A 20,052-nucleotide genomic window follows, 5' to 3' on the forward strand; every position below is an offset into this window, starting at 1 on the left:
CAGATGTTAAGGAGAGGGAGGAAAGGGGGATATTGCAGAGCTGCTGGGGACAGGAAAGGGGAGCAAAGCTTCCTTTCTTACAGCCCTCCACCTCCTCCTCTGCCAGAGCATCAGATTAAGGCAATGGCGGGGAAGAGCTACACTCCGCTGGCCCCTGGTAAACTGGGAGTTTAGCGGGCCCCAAACAGCAGCTACTCGGCTGGGCAAAGATTTATGGCCGCAAGCGAGACGAAACAACCCCCCCCCCCCCGCCACAGGGTAGCGAGGCCTGATTTATATGGGCACGTAAACGCAGCCCCCATCCGGCTTAAAGTCTCTAAATTTATAGGCAGCGTCCATAAGTGTATTGATTGCCTAGAGCACGGAAAAGCACAGTTGTGCGTGGGTTTTAAGGGGGGACACAGGAACTATTCCTACACATTTAGAGCCGTCCCCGTATAAATCTCTCCTCTAATACAGGGGCTGTTTACCGCTTTCATTAGGATTACGGCAATAACAAGTGCGTTTACGAGCAGATCGGGGTGTTATTTCTCATTCCCACCTCGCTGGGCTCAATAACTCTTTGCCTGGTTTTTCAGGGAGCTAAGTGGAACGACCGTGGGGGAACACCCCCGCCCCTCCCACTAACACCCCCCCCCCAGGAAACTTTGCAGGAACAGCCTCTACATCTCCCCCTCTTAATGGATATCTAATGTGAACTTAAAAATGAACGCTATTCTTCATTTCCTCCGTTGAGGGAAGAGCATGGCAACGGGCAAGCATCTCTCCTGAATCCGAATCTCCCTTGTTAAATTCAAAGCAACGAAGTCCCCTTGATTAACCCAACATCTCCCTCTCTGGGAATAAATGCCAGGAGACAGGGTGTTTTTGGGTTTGTTTTGTTTGCTCGGGAGAAAGAAACAAACCGCAAAGAAATCTAAGGAGCCCCGTAAACAAACTCAGGGGGGCAGCTGAGATTTTAAATTGTTGGAATTAAACCTCCCGTCAAAGGCAATTTATGTCCAGGCTGGCGTTCCATTAGTTAACTGGGATCCAAATCACCGGGGAACGAACAAACGCAGACTGAACTGTGGGGGACATTAATTGTGTGTGACAACAAGGCTCTAGCGGCCCTCTATCACTGCTACACAAGATTACATTTATCATTAGCCCGTATAGATCCTGCCACAGCCACAGCCAAGCCCATCTTCGGCTCGGGGAGGAAAGAGGCTCTGCCATCACAGCCATCGCAGCAGGAGAGCCAGGATCCTGGGCTCAGAGAGAAGTCACGGGGCGGCACGCAGAATTTTGTCCGGGTTGTTGGAATTTTTGGCTGCTCTCTATCCTATGATGAGCAGAGTTATTCCAGGTATCAAAAACTCCTGATGCTCAAAAGCATCTTCCCGGTGGAAGTCTCTGCCCCCCTCCCCCCTTTCCAAGCACCTAAAGCGAGGCAGTAAAGCAATCATTCAAAAAGGAGGCTGAAGAAGCCCACCCACCCATTTAGCACACGATTCTCCACAAGGCTGCACCTCCCTACAGTGCCAGCAACAATCTCATACCTCCACAGTTGGAGGCAGCCAGCTTCTGAATGCCAGCTGCTGGAAAGCCCAGGAGGGGAGAGGGCTCTTGTGCTTGGATCCTGTTTGCCATGGGGGCACCTGGATGGCCACTGTGAGAACAGGATGTTAGACCAGCAAGCTCTTTTGAGGTTCTCTCAGGACTCTCTCACCCACTATGTAGCCTCACACCCGGTGGAACCACCCAACGTGGGGGTCACAGCCAATGCCCTTCTATGCAATCGGTCTGCCTGCAAAGATTCTGCAGTGGCCACACACAACAATTTTGAAGCGTTTGCTCAAAAATGTTGTGTGTGTAATGCCAGTAGACCTGGTGGGCTGGATCCTCAATGCATCCACTGCCCACTGGGGGGGGGGAGCACTTGGACAGGTGTGCCCACTGGGAGAATCACCAGAATTCACCATAACGACAGGTGATCCAACAAAAGAACTGGGAGGGAGAACTGAAGGAAAGAACTGGAGGAGGACTGTGCCTCTGTGGTACAGAGCATCTGCTTTGCGTGGTGAATCCCCACTGGCATCTCCACGTAGGCCTGGGAGAAAGACTCACTGCGTGAAAGGGCTGCTGCCAGTCAGTGTAGACAATACTGAGCTAGATGGATCTGACTATACAAAATTATGACAGCTTCCTTTGCTCTTGTTTAAATCAACCCTTTTTTTCAGAACGAGGGCTGTCAGAAGCAGTGCGTCCTGTTCCGCCGCCTTGCGTGTTCCACAAGCACTCGAGGGATTTCAGGCAAGATCTTGCCCCAAATGGCCACGATCTCACTCCCAATCAGCACTGACGAGAGCACTGCTTCTCTGGGTGATCAACTCAGGAGCTTCTGCAGCCTGAGGCAGTGGCATCATGCTGCCTATTGGCTGGATCAGCCCTGAGGACTAGAATCTTACTTTATCTCGGGGGGGGGGGACATATATGGAGACAATACTCTCCCCCTCCAGGATCAGAAACCAAGCAAGGCTCGACCCAGCAACCCCTTCTTCACACACAAATTCCTCCCCTCCCATCCTACGATTAGTTTCCCATTTGGGACACAGCAAACACAGAGTTAGAGCATACCAGGCCAATGCGCACGCAAGGAAGGGGGGGCATGCAACTACATTGTGGGGGGTGGGGGAGGCCCTTTGGCCCCCCCACCTCCCCTCCGTGGCATGCTTGAGGTTAGAAGTAACAAAGGGGTTACTAGAAACCAAGGGAGAGAAACTCATCCTCACAGCTTATTCCTGCGTTTCTGGAACTTTGTCACCATATCCTGCAAACTGGAGAACGGGGGGGGAGGGGAGGGGGGAATGGGAGGGGGAGAAAACAGCCAAAATAAACACCACAGGAAGGCGGGACAAGGACAAGGGAGAAGGGGAGATGGGCAACCAGAAACGAAAAGCGTAGCTGGGGAGAGAAGAGCGTAACAAGGGGATTTGTTCATAGAATAGTAGAGCTGGAAGGGACCCGAGGGACGTCCAGGCCAACCTCCTGCAAACAAAGCAGGAAGCTAAAGACTTCCTGACATGCAACCTCTGTTTGAAAGGAGAGTCCATCCCCTTTTGAGGTAGACCATTCCACTGTAAAACAGCTCTTACCATCAAAAAGTTCTTCCTGATGTTTAGTCGGAATCTCCTTTCTTGTCATTTGAACCCATTGGTATGGGTCCTCCTCTCGGGAGCAGCAGAAAACAATCTTGCCCTTAGATAACTGAAGATGGCCACCACACCTCCTCTCACTCCCCTCTTCTGCAAGCTAAACATGCCCATCTCTTTCAACTGCTCTCCGCAATAGTTTTTGATGAGAACTGCAAGGGCACTGAAAATACCTGGATGTAGCCAATGCCAGCCCTCCTGAAGAGCAGGCCCACGGAAAACAATTTATATTGGCTCAATAAAATTATACAGGTTGCATCCAACTCAGTGTAGACCCAGTGAAATTAATGGGCAAGGCTAACTTGGGCTTATTAATTTCAAGGGGTCTACTCTGAGTACAGCTTAGTTGGATACAACCCTATGCTTCTTTTCTTTTTTCCTTAAAAAAGGATACCCAGATTATAATAATTACCCACTACTGTATTTTATGTTTCCAACAACAACTATTTTTTTTAGCGTGTAATTACAGTAAGTATCAAAATCTGTTGAGGATTTAATCTTCATCATCTGATTTTGTTACTCACTTTACCTTGCCCAGGGCAACCCAAAGTGACTTACAAGCCAAAGTGACTTGCTAAGCCCAGGTGGCTTAAAAGGTGTTCGGAAGATGAGCTTATTCCACAACCATTGGTGATAATAGCTCCATGGAGCCTCTGTGTCCAAGGGCAGTCTACCTCTGGCTGTCCACAGCCATCACGCCCCGCTTGGGAGCTTCCCAGAGGTAACTGCTTAGCCACCTCTTGCCTTGGGCCCATGGTGGAGAACATGGTGCCCCCCAACTGGGGCTGGACTTCAGCTGCCAGCAGCCAGCACAGCCTGGAATGGCAGGAGCTGCATGACGCCTGCAGGTTCCCCACCCCGACAAGAGGATTTTGCTTAATGCTCTTATGTGAGCCAAGGGCTACGCAGTGATGCCTAGGAGGACAGCTCATTTGGTTGCTCCCGGTCCCCACCCATCGCCTACCTGTTGATGAGTTCCTCGTTGTCATCACTCTCCATCTCGTCCTCGATGGCAGCCTGCAGGTCACCGATCCGCTTGAAGGCCAGCTTCAGGTCTGACTGCAAGCTCTGGTTTGCAGCTTCTAAGCTCTCCAGATCCATCTCCTTGAGAAGGAGGAGAGAAGAGAGAATGACTCTGGGAGGGTAACAGGGACCTTGCAGATGCCGCTGTGCCGTTCTGCCCCACACATGCAAGTGGCCCATGCTGCTGCTGCTGGCAACCCAGCTCTCTAGTCTGTACAAGTAGTAGTGGGGGGGAGGCGAGCCTCTTGCCCATCACTAGCAAGTGTTCCTGCAGGGGTGTCCCAGCAGGGTGGGGCTCCATCAGTTTGCACGGAGCAATGGTGAAGCCAAGGGTCTTGCCCTAACCAAGTGTGCACCCAAGAACAGGGGGTGGAGGAAGAAACTGTTAGATCTCTGCAATAGTTCTGCAAGATCAGCCTGTTGGCTGAAGCCCATGGCCCATCTAGTCCAGCCTCCTGTTCTCACAGTGGCCAGCCAGATGCCCATGGGAACCCTGCGAGCAGAATCAAAGGCAAGGGCAACTCTCCCCTCCTGCTGTTTCCAGCAACTGGTATTCAGAAGCATTGCTGCCTCCAACTGTGGAGGCAGGCAGAGACATCATGGCTAGGAGCCATCGATAGCCCTCTCCCCCTCCATGAAGGTGTCCAATCCCCTCTTGAAGCCATTCATCAAGTTGGTGGCCATCACTGCCTCCTGAGGGAGGGAGTTCCACAGTTTAACTATGCGCTGAGTGAAGGAGGTCCTTTTTGTATCAAGGATTTCTGACTCCCAACCATTTAACAACAACGGTGTGTTTTTCCTTCCCACTCCTAAATTAGCCTGCCAAAATGAAGAACGCCTGCGAGTTCATTTCTGGTTCTCAAAACGCTGCTGGAAATTCTTAACCCTGCAATTACCTTGGACATAAATTTGCACTTGCGTAGACAGCTTAGCCCAGTTGGGGGGACGGTGGAAGGGCTCGGCTCCATCCCAGACCCTCCAGTTTGCACCTGGCTCTGCCCCACCTCCCCCACAACTACTCTGCATTTGGCTCTGATTGGTGGGCTTCGCTGGGGGTGCTAGCTAGAATAAAAATACACAGAGCAGGGAGGGAAGGAGAGGGAGGGAAAGGGAGGGAGGGTGGTGGAAAACCTGCCTTTGAAAGACTGGGTGGAACAGGAAGAGGGTTCATGGTGAGCCATGAGAAGCCAGGAGTGGTCTAATGAATGGAGGGGGCTGCAGCAGGTGTAGAGGAGCCGAGGGTCCACTTCTGTTTAAGGAGGATATTGACAAGCTGGAAGGTGTACGGAGGAGGGTGATAAGGATGATGAAGCGTCTGGAAAGCAAGCCTTATGGGGAACGGTTGAGGGAGGTGGGTCTGTTTAGCCTCAAGAAGACTGAGAGGTGATGGGATAGCCATCTTCCAATATCTAAAGTTCTGTCACATGGAAGATGGAGCAAGCTTGTTTTCTGCTGCTCCAGAGAGAAGGATCCAAACCAACGGATTCAAATGACGAGAAAGGAGAGTCTGACTTAACATTAGGAAGGACTTTCTGCTGGTGAGAACCATTCCCTAGCGCAACAAACTCCCTTGGAAGGTAGCAGACTCTCCTTCATGGGATGGTTTTAAGGAGAAGTCAGGTGGTCACCTGCCATGGATCCTTTAGCTGTGATTCCTGCACTGCAGAGGGTTGGATTAGCTGTCCCCTTAGGGTACCTTCCACCCCTACCACTCCGTGACTCTGTTCCAGCAATGCAATGGGCAAGGCGGATGTCCCCCCAAAAGCCACGCTTCCCCCTCCATACCAGTTCGTGCTTCTTGCGACTGGCCTCTGCCTCCTTCTTTGCCAGCTCAGCCATCTCCTCCTTGGTGTCCCGCAGCTGGCGCTGCAACCGCTTGTTCTGCTCCTTCTCCCGGTTCTCAGCCGCCGTGCGCTGGTCGCGCTCCTCCGTCAGCTTCTCCATGTTCTCCTTCAGGCGGGTGGCCAAGCTCTGGGCAGAGCGGGCAAGGGGAGACAGAGGGGTTTAGAAAGCAGTCTTTTATACCAGGTTAGGCTACTGGGGACATTCAGTCCAGTGTCGTCTACACTGACTGACAGCAGCTCTTTGGGGTCCCAGGTGAAGAAGAGGAGCCTGGCTGCAGCTGGATCAGGCCAAAGAGGAAACATCTAGTCCAGCATCCTGTTATCCCAGTGGCCAACCAGATGCTCGCAATGGGAAGCCCACAAGGCAGACCTGAGCACAGCAGCAGCGCTCTCCCCAGAAACTGGTATTCAGAAGCATTAATGCCACCTGATGATGGTGGAGGCAGAATACAGCCCTGCTGGCCAGCAGCCAGTGATAACCTTATTCCCCTCTGTGGATTTGTCTAATCCTTTATAAGAACATCAGAACAGACCTGTTGGATCAGGCCAATGGGGGGTCCACATAGTCCAGAACTCTGTTCTCACAGTGGCCAGCCAGATGACCCAGTGGGAAGCCCACGAGGAAACTTCAACCTGAGGTATGACTGTATTCCGAGGCATTAATGCCCCCAACAGTGGAGGAAGCAAATAACCATCGTGACCAGTAACTAATTTTAGGCCCATTCATAGAGAGAGATAAGACTACTCCCTTTATAAGAGTCCTGCTGGATCAGGCCAATCTACTCCAGCCTCTTGGCCAACCAGATGCTCCAGGGAGGAGCCCACAAGCAAGACCCAAGCACAAGAGCACTCTACCTGTGATTCACAGGTATTCAGAGGCAGTGGAGGTAGGATATAGTCCTTCACACAGCGCATGGTTGAACTATGGAACCTGCTCCCACGGGAGGCAGTGATGGCCACCAGCTTGGATGGCCTGGGAAATGGACAGATTCACGGAGGAGAGGGCTAGTGATGGCTACTAGCCACAATGGCTAAGCTTTGCTCCTGAATACCAGTGGCTGGAAGCCACTGGAGGGAAGAAAGCTCTTGTGCTTACGCTCTGCTTGCAGGTTTCCCACAACAGACACCTGCGTTGCCACTGAGAGGAGAAGAGAAAGCTGGACTAGATGGGACCCCTTTGGCCTGATTCTCCTTATGTTCTTATGGTTCCCTGTAGGCTGGTATCAGGATAGCACAAAAACAAGTTGAAACGAGGCACCTCCCTGACCTCTCCACCCTTGAGAAGGGGTGAAGGTACCCCCACCATCTCCCCGCTCCATGGCAGGTGAAGATGAGACAGCCGCAACGTGCAAGGGCTGGTGCATCAATATTCATCTGCTGCACATAATGGCAGCAGACAGCGGCAATTACCGGGGCCGGAGCTCAGGAATAAGCGTTGCCCAATCGCTCCCCGCCGAGCACTAATGGAACAAACGAACCCGGCACTATGAATTTACATGAGGGGGGGCGGGAGGGAGAACTGGCTCGAGGGGGAGGAAGAGAGCGGAGGAAAGAGCAGGGGGGGCAGCTGAGGAGTTGCGCCAGAGAGAGAGAGAGAGAGAGAGAGAGAGAGAGAGAGAGAAGGAGAGAGAAACTTTTTTCCCCAGGCGTGGGTAGAATAATCAGGGGGGCTTTGGTGAATTGGAAAAATAGATTTAACTTTGTGTGAAGTAATTACAGCATGTAATGTAGGGAGAAAAATAGATTCCATCCTTTCAAGGCAGCCGAGTGCCGTCCCCTGCATATTTATGGGGCTGGGGGGGGAGGGGGTGTAGAGAGGGGAGGAAGAGAAGGGGGAAGCGAATAATGGTACAGAAATATTAAGAGGGAACTCTAAAGCTTCTCAGCTCCCTCGGCGGGAAAAGGAGCTGCGACGGTAGAATATCAAGCAGGGCACTTAACAGGTGCAAGCAGAAGCAGAGAGACAGAGACCAGCCTCCCCAAGGTGGCATTTGTAGGGCCAAGGACGTGGGGGGCAGGAGCAGGAGATTTACTTGCCAGCTGAGGCCAGGGCTATGGGGGAAGAGGACAGCAGGAGACTGATTATTTGTAATTCACAGACCAAACACATCTCTCTCTTTTGCTCTCTCTGCTCTCCCTGACTCTTGCAGCCCACAGATGCTTTGAATTTTGCACCTCCCACCTTTCTCTCTGCTGCCCTTTCGTCTCGTGCAGGCTCCCACCCACCCCAGCCAACTACGACAAACTCCACCGCACTAAGCAAACCCTGCTGCTAAGGATGCTCTGCCGGCTCCAGAAAACCCTCTCCCCGGCTCCAGATTCCTCACCTCAAGGCGCTTCACTTGCGTCCTCTCGAACTCCAGCCGCGTCTCCAGCTCGCGGATCTTGGCCTCCTGCCTGCTGACCAGGGACTTGTCTACCATGGACTGCTCGACAAACTCCAGCTGGCTCTGGAGGCCTTGTAGCTGGAAATGAAGAAGGAAGGGGCTGTCACTCATGGTGGTGGATGGTGAAAAGGGAAGCACAGCCCTGCGAGGGGTTAAGAGGAAGAGGAGCAGCTGACTCCCCCCCCCCAACCCCCAACCCCCAGTGCCTACCTTCTCCTGGAGCTCTTGCTTCTCTTTGTGGGCTTCCTCCAGCTGTGACTGAAGGTCATTGATCTGGGCCAGGTCCCGGGAGGCCTGGAGAGAACAGAGGATTTAGAAGCCAGCGCTGGCAAAGCTGAGTCCCAGAGATTCCCACCACCAACACCTCCCTGTTAAGAGTCTCCTGCCAAATCCCCTAAAGAATGTAACTTATCATCTCTAGCTAATAATTATTTTAGCTGTGCAATAATATATTTTATTCTGTTTTGTGCATTTTGCAATGCCTTTGGCTAGACAAAACAAGCAAACTATACAATTGAAACAGGACAGTCCCTACCCTCAGGCTTACAATATTAAAACAAAAACAAAAAACCACAATATGCAAGGTAAAAGGGACAGGGAGGGAAGAGGGAAATCAAAACTCAGTTGCCAATTTCTAAAGAGTTGTTCCTATACTGACCACCTCTAATTTGTTCCTGTAATGTTTAGCAACCACAACTGCTGTCTGCAGGAGTTACAATCAAACTCTCATGAATCTCTCTGAGGTGACGGTTAGGGGAGGGGGTTTCAGGGTGGGGTGGGCAGAGAGGATGCAGTGAAAGCATCTGCAAAACTGGGGCAGTGGGAGTGGTGGGGGAGGGGGAGGGGCTCACCTGAGCGACAGCTGCCTTGTGTTTCTTCATGAGCTCGTTCATGTCCTCCTGATCCTCTTCCAGGCGGCTCTGCACCTCGTTCTTCTCCCGCTGCAAACGGCTCAGCTGCTCTTCCAGCTGGGGGGAGGAGAAGTTCAGGAGTGAAGGGTGAGCTGGTGTCTAAGGACTCCTAAGGTTTCATACCCTGCTAGAAGGATCCAGCAAACCAGAGCTGGGAACTCTCTTAACTCAAAGGCTGGCAAGAGATGGCAGGTGAACACACCTCTCTCTGCCCTCATTTGCTGGGGAGCATGGTCTCTTGCAGACCAGCTTTGGAGGAGAGGACACTGAAGGCAGATGGTAACATCCTGAGAGCAATGAAGTCGGGTTGGAAGTGCCCTTACTCAGTTCAATCTAAAAGGCAGTTTCGCCTCCCCAGGGGCCAAGCTCTGAAAACTGGGTCTGCAAGGTGGATGGGGAACCTAGCTGTGCTTGGCATCGGTTGGCTAGTGCCCATGCCATCTCCCAGAAACCACACACAAACTTCCAGGCAGTTTTTGTACTTCTGAGGATTCTAGTTGGGGGGGGGGAGGTAGAATAGGGAACATTATATGAAGAAATAAAGGCGTCAATGATCAGAGACCACTGATGTGCCAGACCTCATAGCACGAAGGATTATTTAAATCAGTGGGAGGAGATGATGGTTTGGGGTGCTTACCGCTCCCTTGGCCTTGGATAGGTCATCTATCTGCAGGTGCAGGTCCTCAATCTCCACCTCCATGGACTTGCGAGCCTTGACAGCAGCCGCACACGTGAACTCTGACTCCTCCAACTGCAGCAAGAGCCCCCATGTCCCAAGGGGGTAGCGACAATTAGGACAACAGCCACTCACTCCCAAACCTCGCCTGTCAGCCTTCCAGCAAAGCCCCCTCACTGACACCCCTAGGAGCCTGCCTGGGTGCTAAGATCCTCAGGGAAGAACCTTCTCTCGGTCCCACGAACAAGAGAGACATGGCTGGTGGTGACACAAGAGACAAGGAGCCTTGCCTGTGGCTGCTCCCCTATTGTGGAGTTCCCTCCCAAGAGAGTTCAGACTGGCTCCCTCCTTGCTAACCTTCTGCTGGCAGAAGGTCTTAGGCAGGCCTTTGAAAACTAAGGAGCAGATGAGGCTGGTCACTGGGCTCCCGTAAGGGCAAAGTGTATTTTGACTGCTGGCCCTAAGCATTTCCTGATGTATCCTAATTATTGTTTTTAACTAGCTTGTTTCTATTACTTTGTATTTTATAACTGAGGCTTCTAAATGTTGTAAGCTGCCTTGAATCCCAACTTAGGAGAAAAGGATATCAATGCACTTAATAATAAAACAGTGATATTATTCCCCTTGGGTGTCCAGGCCTGGTTCCGCCTCTTGAGGTGGCGGTATTTTGAGGTCTTCCCAGGCACTAAAACCAAAAGCCTTCCTCGCAGGGACCCTGCAAAAACCAAGCGTGGCCTTTGGCCAGATGTTCAGAAAACTTGCAGGAGTTTTATTTCGTTTTAGTCAATTATACTGTGGCTTCAACTTTCTGTATGTTTTAAATTACAGCCGATTTTTGTGTGTGTGATAATTATTTTATCTGTTTTTGTGAACCGCATCTAGTTTTTTCCTAAAGCAGTGTATAAATTTTATGAAAAAAATAATAAATAAGAGCCGGTCTGAGTGGAGAATGATGAAAACCTCTGCAGGGCCAACAGCTGCACAGGACAGTTGGGTCCATCCAGCTCAGTATTGTCTCCTGAGTCTACTGTCTATTGTCTACCCTCCTGAAAGAGTTCCATTCATTTCTCTACCTGCTCCCCCCACGCCACCCCCATTGCCAGCCCCCTCTCCCAGCACCTGGTTCTTCAGCTGCGCAATCTCCCGCTTGCTGGGGGCGTTGTTCTTCAGATGGTCAAGCATGACCTGAGCGTCAGAGAGGAGGGCCTTGGTACGCTTCAGATCCTTGCGCAGACGCTTCTCCGTCTCAAAGTCCCGCTGGCTGACCTGGAGGGTTGCAGGGAGGAAGAGGAGAGGTGTGAAGAGGAAAGGGAGAGAGGTGGTTCTGCTACAGCAGCCCTCGCCCACCCTCTCTTCCCCTGCTCCCGCTATCGTCCGTACCTGGTCGCTGACGGCCGACAGTTTCCCTTCCAGGTCCCTCTTCTCCCGCAGCACCTTCTGCTTCTCCTCGTACTCCTCCTCCAGCTGCATCTCCATCTGCTTCAGCTGTGGGTACACAAAGCAAGGAGAGGGGTCCTGAGGGGGTCTTCCTTGGTGGACCTGGGGAGGCTGCTGCTGGCAGCCTGGGGGTCATTTCCAGTTCTATGTGGCTCTCCAAGGAAGGAATAGGGGGTCTTCCTAATGACTTCCAGTCTTCCTTAACAAACTACAGCTCCCAGAATTCTTTGGGGGAAGCCATGATGGTTTAAAGTGGTATCATGGCACTTTATAGCACAGGTGTATTCCTCTTGGAAGCTTAAAAAAGCACAGCAAGGTGGAAGCAAGTCCTGCTTCCATGTCCTCAGCACCTGGTTTTCAGAGGTATACATACGGCCTCCAAACAGGGAACAGAATGTCACATGAACACAAAAGTTCAAAACATTTCAGAATTTGTAATACCTTGGTGCATGAATGGATTTTCCCAGTAGTGATGTATGGAAGTGAGAGCTGGACCATAAAGAAGGCTGATTGCTGAAGAATGGATGCTTTTGAATTATGGTGCTGGAGGAGACTTGAGAGTCCCATGGACTGCAAGAAGATCAAACCTCTCCATTCTGAAGGAAATCAGCCCTGAGTGCTCCCTGGAAGGACAGATCCTGAAGTTGAGGCTCCAAGACTTTGGCCACCTCATGAGAAGAGAAGACTCCTTGGAAAAGACCCTGATGTTGGGAAAGATGGAGGGCACAAGGAGAAGGGGACGACAGAGGACGAGATGGTTGGGCAGTGTTCTCGAAGCTACCAGCATGAGTTGGACCAAACTGCGGGAGGCAGTGGAAGACAGAAGTGCCTGGCGTGCTCTGGTCCATGGGGTCATGAAGAGTCGGACACGACTAAACGACTAAACAGCAACAACAAATGAATGGATGGATGGATGGATGGAAAAACAGTGGGCAGCATTAAGATGGGAGACCTCCTCACAGCCAAGGGGGAGGGCCCTTTAGTGACCCTAGGCCCCAGCCATGTGGGAAGCAGACCACCCCCTCGAGAGGAGGCCAAACGATTCCCCCAGCTGCATCCCCTGCACACAGGGCCATGACTAAGAGCTGCTTGCCTGCAGCAGACTCTCAAGAGGAGCGAGCTCAGGAAAATGTTCATTTAGATAATTGCAGGTTCGTGCTGGCCAGGGCTGTGTCACTCGGCTAATGGGATCAGCGTAGGCAGAGAGGAAATCACGCTGTGGGGGAAGAGTGACTGATCACACTGGTCAGGGCCAGGAAGGGTTTGGCTGGACAGAGAGACCAAAGGCAGGAGGACTGGAAGGGCACAAAACTATCAATCAAAGCAGCACAGAGGCCTGAGCCCTTCTTGGCCTTCATTAGCACTTTATATCTAAAAAGTAGGGGGAAGGGGAGAGGGAAGGAAGTAGGAGACCCCAGCCTGCTTGGGTTGCAATCTCTCAAAAGCATGGACCTCTCCTCCCAGATGTCTCAGGGGTGAAATAAATGCACTCTGCATGTGGTCCAAGGCACTCTCTGCAAACTATTCATACTTTGCGTGTTCCAGGACAGAACCATGGCATGGAAAACCAGCTCCACAGCCTGGCCCAGATTCAATTTTTGCTTCAGCTTATTCAGCAGCCTCCTAGTACTTTTATTATTATTTATTATGTTTATTAGTCACTTGTTACTCTCTGAGCCACTGACATTTAAAAGCATAAACATATTATACCATAGTGAAAAAGAAAGAAATGGATCATATAAAAACACTGTGGGTGGTATGCAACAGCAGGCCTCTTGAAGTTAATGGCCATTAGGTTAATTAGGTTCATTCATTTCCAAGTATCTACTCTGAGTAAAACTTAGCTGGTTACAACCCTTCAATTGGAAAGAAGAGACTTTATCTCCAATCACAGCAGCAATCACATCAGAGCTGATCTGACAAGTGACTGACAGGTGGGTGTGACATAGACAATAAGACCTTGTTACCCCCACAACACCCCCACAACAACCACTAAGACTAGAATAATCTCAGACCACCAAAGACCAGGGGAAAGAGGTTAAATCTTTACCTGGCACCAAAACCGTGTCTGCTGCTAAGTTGCTGTGTGTGTGCTTGTGTTTAAAATCAATCAATCAATCAATAAAATGACTGACAGCGGCTCTCCGGGATTTCAGGAGGAAAGGGTTTCAGTTGAGGGGCTCCCTGGCTCACAGCTTAGTTTTCCAAACCGAAGTCTCTGTCTCTGTCTCTCTCAACTCCAGAGTCAGGCAGAAAGGCTTTGCTAAATGAAATGAAAACTCAGCCTTGCTGATGACCTGAAGGCAAAATCCATACTTAGCTTCTTGAAAAGGGTAGAATCAGAGCTGGTTGTGGTGGTGATAAGGGACCTTTTGAACAAGGGCCTTCCCCCAAAAGACCTTAACGCCCCCCCCCCCCGGCTTCAGGAAAACAGCCATAACACACTCAAATGGAATAATTCTGCAAACATCCTCGTTTTCTGCCTCCCTCAGGAGCTGAATGCTTCCCGGTATTGACTTGTCCTCCAAGTGTGAAATTTCATGATTTATTAATTTTCAGAGAGAAAGAGAGATGCACCTTGACTCTCAGCCAGGAAGTCCCCAATTGAAATGCTTCCTCCAGGCCAAAGCATGCTCCCAACCTCTGCCTCCCTTCGCCCTTCTCTGCAGCCAAGGATAATTACACTGACCAGATTGTTCTTAAGGATCGCTGAGATGGTTTATGTATGTGCAAAATGCAGGGCTATATACATGCAAAGTGCTCCATTTATGTTCTAATGTTTTTCATCTGTGTGTGCCTTGTTCTAAGGTGAAGGAGGGTGGGGATGTTAAACAGCTGCCTGGTATGTAGCAGGAATTCAGAACCAGGAAACGGGAGGGGAAATTGCCTTGCGCCACAGTCACTTCCTGCTGCCAGCCACCCTGGAGCTTGGGCTCCTGCCCTGCTAACTGGGAACAGAGGCTGATCCCCTGCAGCTCCCAGGAAGCAGCATATTTCATTCCAAGGCCTTGCTGTGATGTGGAAGAAGCAGGGCCCAGAGGACACCCAGAAGGGGCTTCACATGGCAGCAAGTGCCCCATTACTTATAGGGGTGTGTAAGGTAAGTCTCACGGAAAAGCCTCAGCAACCCAGGGGCTTCTTTCTATCAAGGGCTACTCCTACCCACTGAAAACCCACATGGTCAATGGCTAATTTAGGTCCATTGATTTTGATGGGCCCTGTCAGATTAAAACTAAGTTGGTAACTCCTTTACTGAATGTGTGAACAGACAAGGTGGTAATAACCGAATTCCAACCCAATACAAGTCTGACATTTGGCCAGTGTATGTCTTGAATCTCTTTTATCTTTTGCTTTTAGCAGACACTTGTCTGCAGAAATTTTTTATGCCTGGATCACCAAGTCATCAAGGAAGTGCTTTAGAGTGTCCTATTTCAACTTCTACCACCTTGTACGCATCCTAATTCATTGCTGACAAGCCCGAAATCCTTTCTCCTTTACTTTAATCTGACTGTTCCTACTGTAACCAAGTGCTATGAATATGCTTTTGATTTGTGGATGACATTAAACTCTCTGGGGAAGGGGTGGCTGCCACTGGTGGGGAGTGGGAACTGATATTTTTGAGTTCTGAATACAGTATGATTTTATTCTGTCTATCTCTCTCTCTCTCTGTGTGTGTGTGTGTGTGTGTGTGTGTGTGTGTGTGTGTGTATATATATATATATATATATATATATACACACACACACACACACACACACACACACATCACATACATATACATACACATACACATACACATACACATACACATACACATATACATACAATGAGAGAACTGTATTGGGATACAAGCCAGGGTTCTCTGGCTCCTAAAGGGCCTGTGAAACCACCCACAGCCTTTCTCACCTTCTTCTGGCAGGACTGCCTGATCTCCTCCACCTCCTCATCACGGCTCTCCACTTCCTTGGAGTGCGTCTGCCGCAGCCTCTCCATCTCCATCTCCAACCGGAGTTTGGCCTGAAGGGTAGGGGAAGAAGGAACTGATGAGACGCCCAAAGGAGGAAGGCTCGGACTTTGCCTCTCTCTCTGCACAGGCCAGGAAGGGTCCATGGCAAAGCAGGCAGAGCAAAGGGACCGAAGGGGAAAGGGACATTGCACTGCCTAACCTGCTCACATTCCCCACCCACCCACAGCAGCAAAAAATGGTCTCCCCACCCAAACGAGATCAGTTTTGCTACTGGAGGGCTGGCCCAAGAGATGTTCCCCTTCCCTTCTTCTTTCCCTCCTTCCCTGCACTGACCTGCACAAGAGGACTTCTCTTCCCTACTCCACCAGGACCACAACCTACCGGTATTTGCAGGGAAACTCAACTCTGTCCATCTCTGTGCAGGGAACCGCAGGAGGGCAGAATGCTGTTGTGCTCAGGTCCTAGCTGGATTGATGCAACAGTGCTCATTTTGAGGTTCGTAAGAAATATAAATCGGATTTTAAATAATGGACCTCATAAGGGCTGCATCTAACTACCGGTACTTTTTATCTCGGAGCAGGCCCATTGAAATTAATACCCTAAGTTAGTCATGTCTATTAATTTCAATGGGTTTACTCTAAGGTGGGCTACAACCATAAGAACAGCCTGCTGGATGAAGCTCATGGCCCACCTCATCCAGCAGCTGCCCCAGTGGGAACCCCACAAGTGGGACATGAGTACAACAGAAAATCTCCCAAACTGCGATTCCCAGCAACTGGTGTTCAGAGAGGAACCCCAGGTTTCTCTTAAAGCAGGTTTCTCTGTGTGGCTGGAGCACAGCATCCATTATCTCCCTGGTCACTGAGCCATGCCGCTTCACACACAGTCCAGCACACACCAGGGACTAGCACCCTGAACAGACCAGGAGCCAAGTCCTTTGGGTCCAGAGGTGAAAGGCAGAGCCACGCGGCCGGCTCAGCAGCAAAGGCTCAAGAACTTGCAAACCCTTTGTGAGCAACCTGCCAGATCTCAAATAGATTTCCAAATTCAGTCTTAAGTCTTCTGCTGTTAGAAGCTGAAGTATTTGGAGGAAAGGGTGATATAGAAGTATAATAAATAGAAATAATAGTGAATACAGGACTGCTGGGAAAACTCAGCCAGTAGAGCATGAGACTCTTAATCTCAGGGTCAGGGGTTCAAGCCCCATGTTAGCCCCCAAATTCCTGCATTACAGGGGGACGGACTAGATGACCCTTGTGATCCCTCCCTTCCAACTCTACAATTCTATGCTTCAGTTTGGGGGGACACGACCCAAGCCCACTGCCCATGAAGTAAGCAGGGGAGGCGGAGACCCTTCAACACATCTCAACTTGGCCCAGCTGGAAAGCTAATTGCTGGCCTTTGCCTTTGTCATTTTCACTCATCAATATGTATTATTTTCCTATATACATAAAAATGCAAGGCTGTCATCATGCGCCCTGATTAGGAGATTTGCCCCATGGAGATCCTGGATTTGCGTAAAGAAAGGAGGAAGATTTAGGGCAGGGTTTCCCAAACTTGGGTCTCCAGCTGCTACTGGGCTACAACTCCCATCATCCCTAGCTAGCAGGACCAGTGGTCAGGGACGATGGGAATTGCAGCAGCCGAAGACCCAAATTTGGAAAATCCTGCTCTAGGGTGTTAATGCAGCGGTGAATGGCAGGGGTAGTTGACGAAGGGAGTGAGCAGGGGCCCAGCCCCTAGTAAAACGCTGTCACAGGGAAAGAAGAGCACGCTCCTTTTCTGCTGCTCTAGAGGCGAAGACCTCAAGCAATGGGTTCAAATTACAAGCAAGGAGGGAAAACTATCCAAAGGTAAGAGCTGGTCAACAGTAGAATGGACTCCCTCAGAAGGTGGTGCACAGAGGCTTTTAAACAGGCTCGATGGCCACCTGCCAGGGATTCTTGAGCTGCGGTTCCTGCATCGCAGGGGGGTCAGACTAGATGACCCTCAGGACCTTTTTCAAACTCGACAATCCTATGATTCTATGTGCTTGTCCCACTCACCAGTCCCCTTGCCATCCCCTCCACATGATATATACAGTGGTACCTCGGGTTAAGTACTTAATTCGTTCCGGAGGTCCGTTCTTAACCTGAAACTGTTCTTAACCTGAAGCACCACTTTAGCTAATGGGGTGCTGCCGCCACACTGCCACCGCACGATTTCTGTTCTCATCCTGACGCAAAGTTCTTAACCCAAGGTACTATTTCTGGGTTAGTGGAGTCTGTAACCTGAAGCGTATGAAATCTTAAGTGTCTGTAACCTGAGGTACCACTGTACACTCTTTCTAGAGAGAGAGAGTTATCTCAAGTAGCTCAGCACAACCTCGCCAGTCCCATCAGCACCACCTGTACTCTATCACACTTAAAAATCTCTTTCGTTTAGCTGGTGGGAATGAAAGGCCCACCAGCCGCCGCCACCACCAACCAAGAGGCAGAAAGGCCGCTGTGGGCTCTCGCATTGATCTGGCTTGTTTTGCCAGCCGCTGCCATCTTCCCCCCTCTGCTCAGCTCACGCTGGGGCAAGGCCACACTGGGAGCAGCTGGGCATTGAGCTGCGAGCCAGGCTGGCACACAAAGCTCCAGCGCTTGGGGAGCACAGCAGCCCCTCCGGATCAATGGCTCTGAAAGGCAATTACTTACTCGCCTTGCCGCCGCTGCCTCCGCAGCCTGCATGGCTGCGTCTGCCTGCCTGTCGGCACCTTCCGGAGTCGCAAAGGCAGACACCTCTCCCTCTCCTGGGGCCGGCTGCCGAGGCTCCAACCAGCCAAACTGGAGCCGCAGCAGGAGAAGAATCACGGTGGCGGCAGCAGCAGCAGCTCAGGTGTGTGGAGGGAAGAGGACGGGACGGCCCACACGCCCCTGTGAAACCGGCACACCCAGAAAACCGGCAGAGCCAGAGCCGGCAGAGAGAGAGGAGGAGGAGGCCCCGCCCGGACCAGGCCTTACCTGCTCCAGCATCTGGATGGTGCCTGCCTGCTCGTCCAGCTCCTCCTCCTGGTCTTTGGCCTTGGCCTCCAGGTCCCGGAGCTGCTTCCGCACCTTGGCCAGAGACGCCTCATCCTTGGACTCCTGGGAGGAGAGGTCCTGTAGCTCGGCCTCCAGGGACTCCACCTTCTGGGTGACGCTGGTGATGCTGGACTCCTTCTCCTGGGAAGGGAGAGACACGGGGAATGTTTAAGTGTGCGGCAGGGAAGCTCAAAAGCCCCAAGCAGCCCCTCATGAGGCAGGTGCTGCTGCTCTTGATCCCAAGAAAAGGCCGTTGGGTGAAAGTGGAGGGAGAGTTTTCCTTCAGAGCAGACAGCTTAGGGAAGGACCCTTGCTGGGCTGAAGGCACCCGAAGCCACACAGCTGAGGGAGAGCTCCAGCAAGGCCCTTTCCCAGCCTTCCCTGGGAACACAGGAGGTTGCCTCATACAGAGTTGGACCACTGGTCCTTCTAGCTTGGTATCATCTGGAGACTGGCTTCTTGTCATTCCCAGAGACGTCGAGAATGGGACCTTGGGCTTCCTGCCTGCAAGGAAGGTGTTGCGCTGCTGAAGTGCAGCCATATTCCCCAAAGCAGACCATTCTTCCATCATACTCAGGACTGATGACGCTGACCAGCAGTTGGCTCTCTGGGCCTCCGTGGCTCTTCCAGCCCTGATCAGAGACGCTGCTGGGGACTCATGGGACAAGAAAGGAGATTCTAGCTAAACATTAGGAAGAACTTTCCGACACTGGAATGGATTTCCCCTGCAGGGGGTGGACTCTCCTGTCCAGGATGCCTTCGGTGAGATTCCGGAATTGCTGGGGGTTGGACTAGACAACCCAAGTCTATGATTCTGTGACTGAATCTGGGACCTTATGCATGCAAAGCTAGGTCCTCATTTCCCTTTTTTTTTTGGGGGGGGGTTCAGTTTTCAATGCTGCAGGACAGAGCACCCACCTCAAGCTGCTGCTTGAGGCTGAACACCTCGGCGATGAGCATGTCCTTCTCACGCCCCAGCTTCTCCCGGCCCAGCTTCTCGCGATGGGCCTCTTCGTGGGCCTGTGAGAGCTCGCTGTCAAACCTGTGGGTGAGAGAGACACATGCGCAACTCAGAGTCTGCACTCTGCTGGCTGAGGATACCTAGCCTGCTCCCTCTGCCACCTGGGCTGCAGCAACAGCTGCCTTCCGCCATTCCTTAGTGCAGCTCCATCTGCTGCATGTTTAATTTAATATAAATATGTATACGTTGCTGTGGAGGGGGGGGGGGTGTCCGCCGAAGCAGCTCTCAAACGTAATTTAAAAAACACAAACAATAAACTGAAATTATGAACCAACAACAACTTCACTAAAAGCAACGCAGCAGCACCGTTAAGAAAACTCTGGGGACAAGGCAAAAACAAGAGCATGTCTAATTTAACAGAACCATTGTGGTGGTGTTTTCTGAAGGACGGGAGGGCAGAGTTTAAGCAAGACTTCCAGGGCCTGTGCGCCAGTGAAGGTCTTGCACCTCATTCCCACAAACTGTGGCTCAGATGGTGGCAGGACATGGAAGAGTCTCAGGACTCCATACTGAGGTCCAGCTGGGAACTGCCACCACTGGGTAAG

At 51.3% G+C, this 20,052-nt stretch overlaps 1 protein-coding gene across 15 annotated transcripts in view; it reads right to left on the reverse strand.

The window, feature by feature from the left end:
• Positions 1–20,052, reverse strand: part of MYO18A (myosin XVIIIA) — a 143,397-nt gene that overhangs the window by 13,421 nt on the left and 109,924 nt on the right. For 12 of the 15 annotated variants that reach the window (XM_079955345.1, XM_079955355.1, XM_079955352.1 and 9 more), the window contains 12 exons: positions 19,405–19,528; positions 18,427–18,627; positions 15,379–15,489; positions 11,416–11,520; positions 11,155–11,301; positions 9,997–10,110; positions 9,300–9,416; positions 8,659–8,742; positions 8,389–8,526; positions 6,003–6,188; positions 4,159–4,298; positions 2,775–2,819 (listed from right to left, as the gene is read on the reverse strand). In XM_079955345.1, coding sequence (XP_079811471.1) covers positions 2,775–2,819; positions 4,159–4,298; positions 6,003–6,188; positions 8,389–8,526; positions 8,659–8,742; positions 9,300–9,416; positions 9,997–10,110; positions 11,155–11,301; positions 11,416–11,520; positions 15,379–15,489; positions 18,427–18,627; positions 19,405–19,528 — 1,512 coding nt within the window. The remainder of the gene's footprint in view (positions 1–2,774; positions 2,820–4,158; positions 4,299–6,002; positions 6,189–8,388; positions 8,527–8,658; positions 8,743–9,299; positions 9,417–9,996; positions 10,111–11,154; positions 11,302–11,415; positions 11,521–15,378; positions 15,490–18,426; positions 18,628–19,404; positions 19,529–20,052) is intronic. The other 3 variants (XM_079955346.1, XM_079955347.1, XM_079955350.1) reach the window with 1 other exon arrangement.

The sequence above is a fragment of the Podarcis cretensis genome (assembly GCF_951804945.1).
Source record: "Podarcis cretensis genome assembly, chromosome: 15".
Lineage (NCBI taxonomy): Eukaryota > Metazoa > Chordata > Lepidosauria > Squamata > Lacertidae > Podarcis > Podarcis cretensis.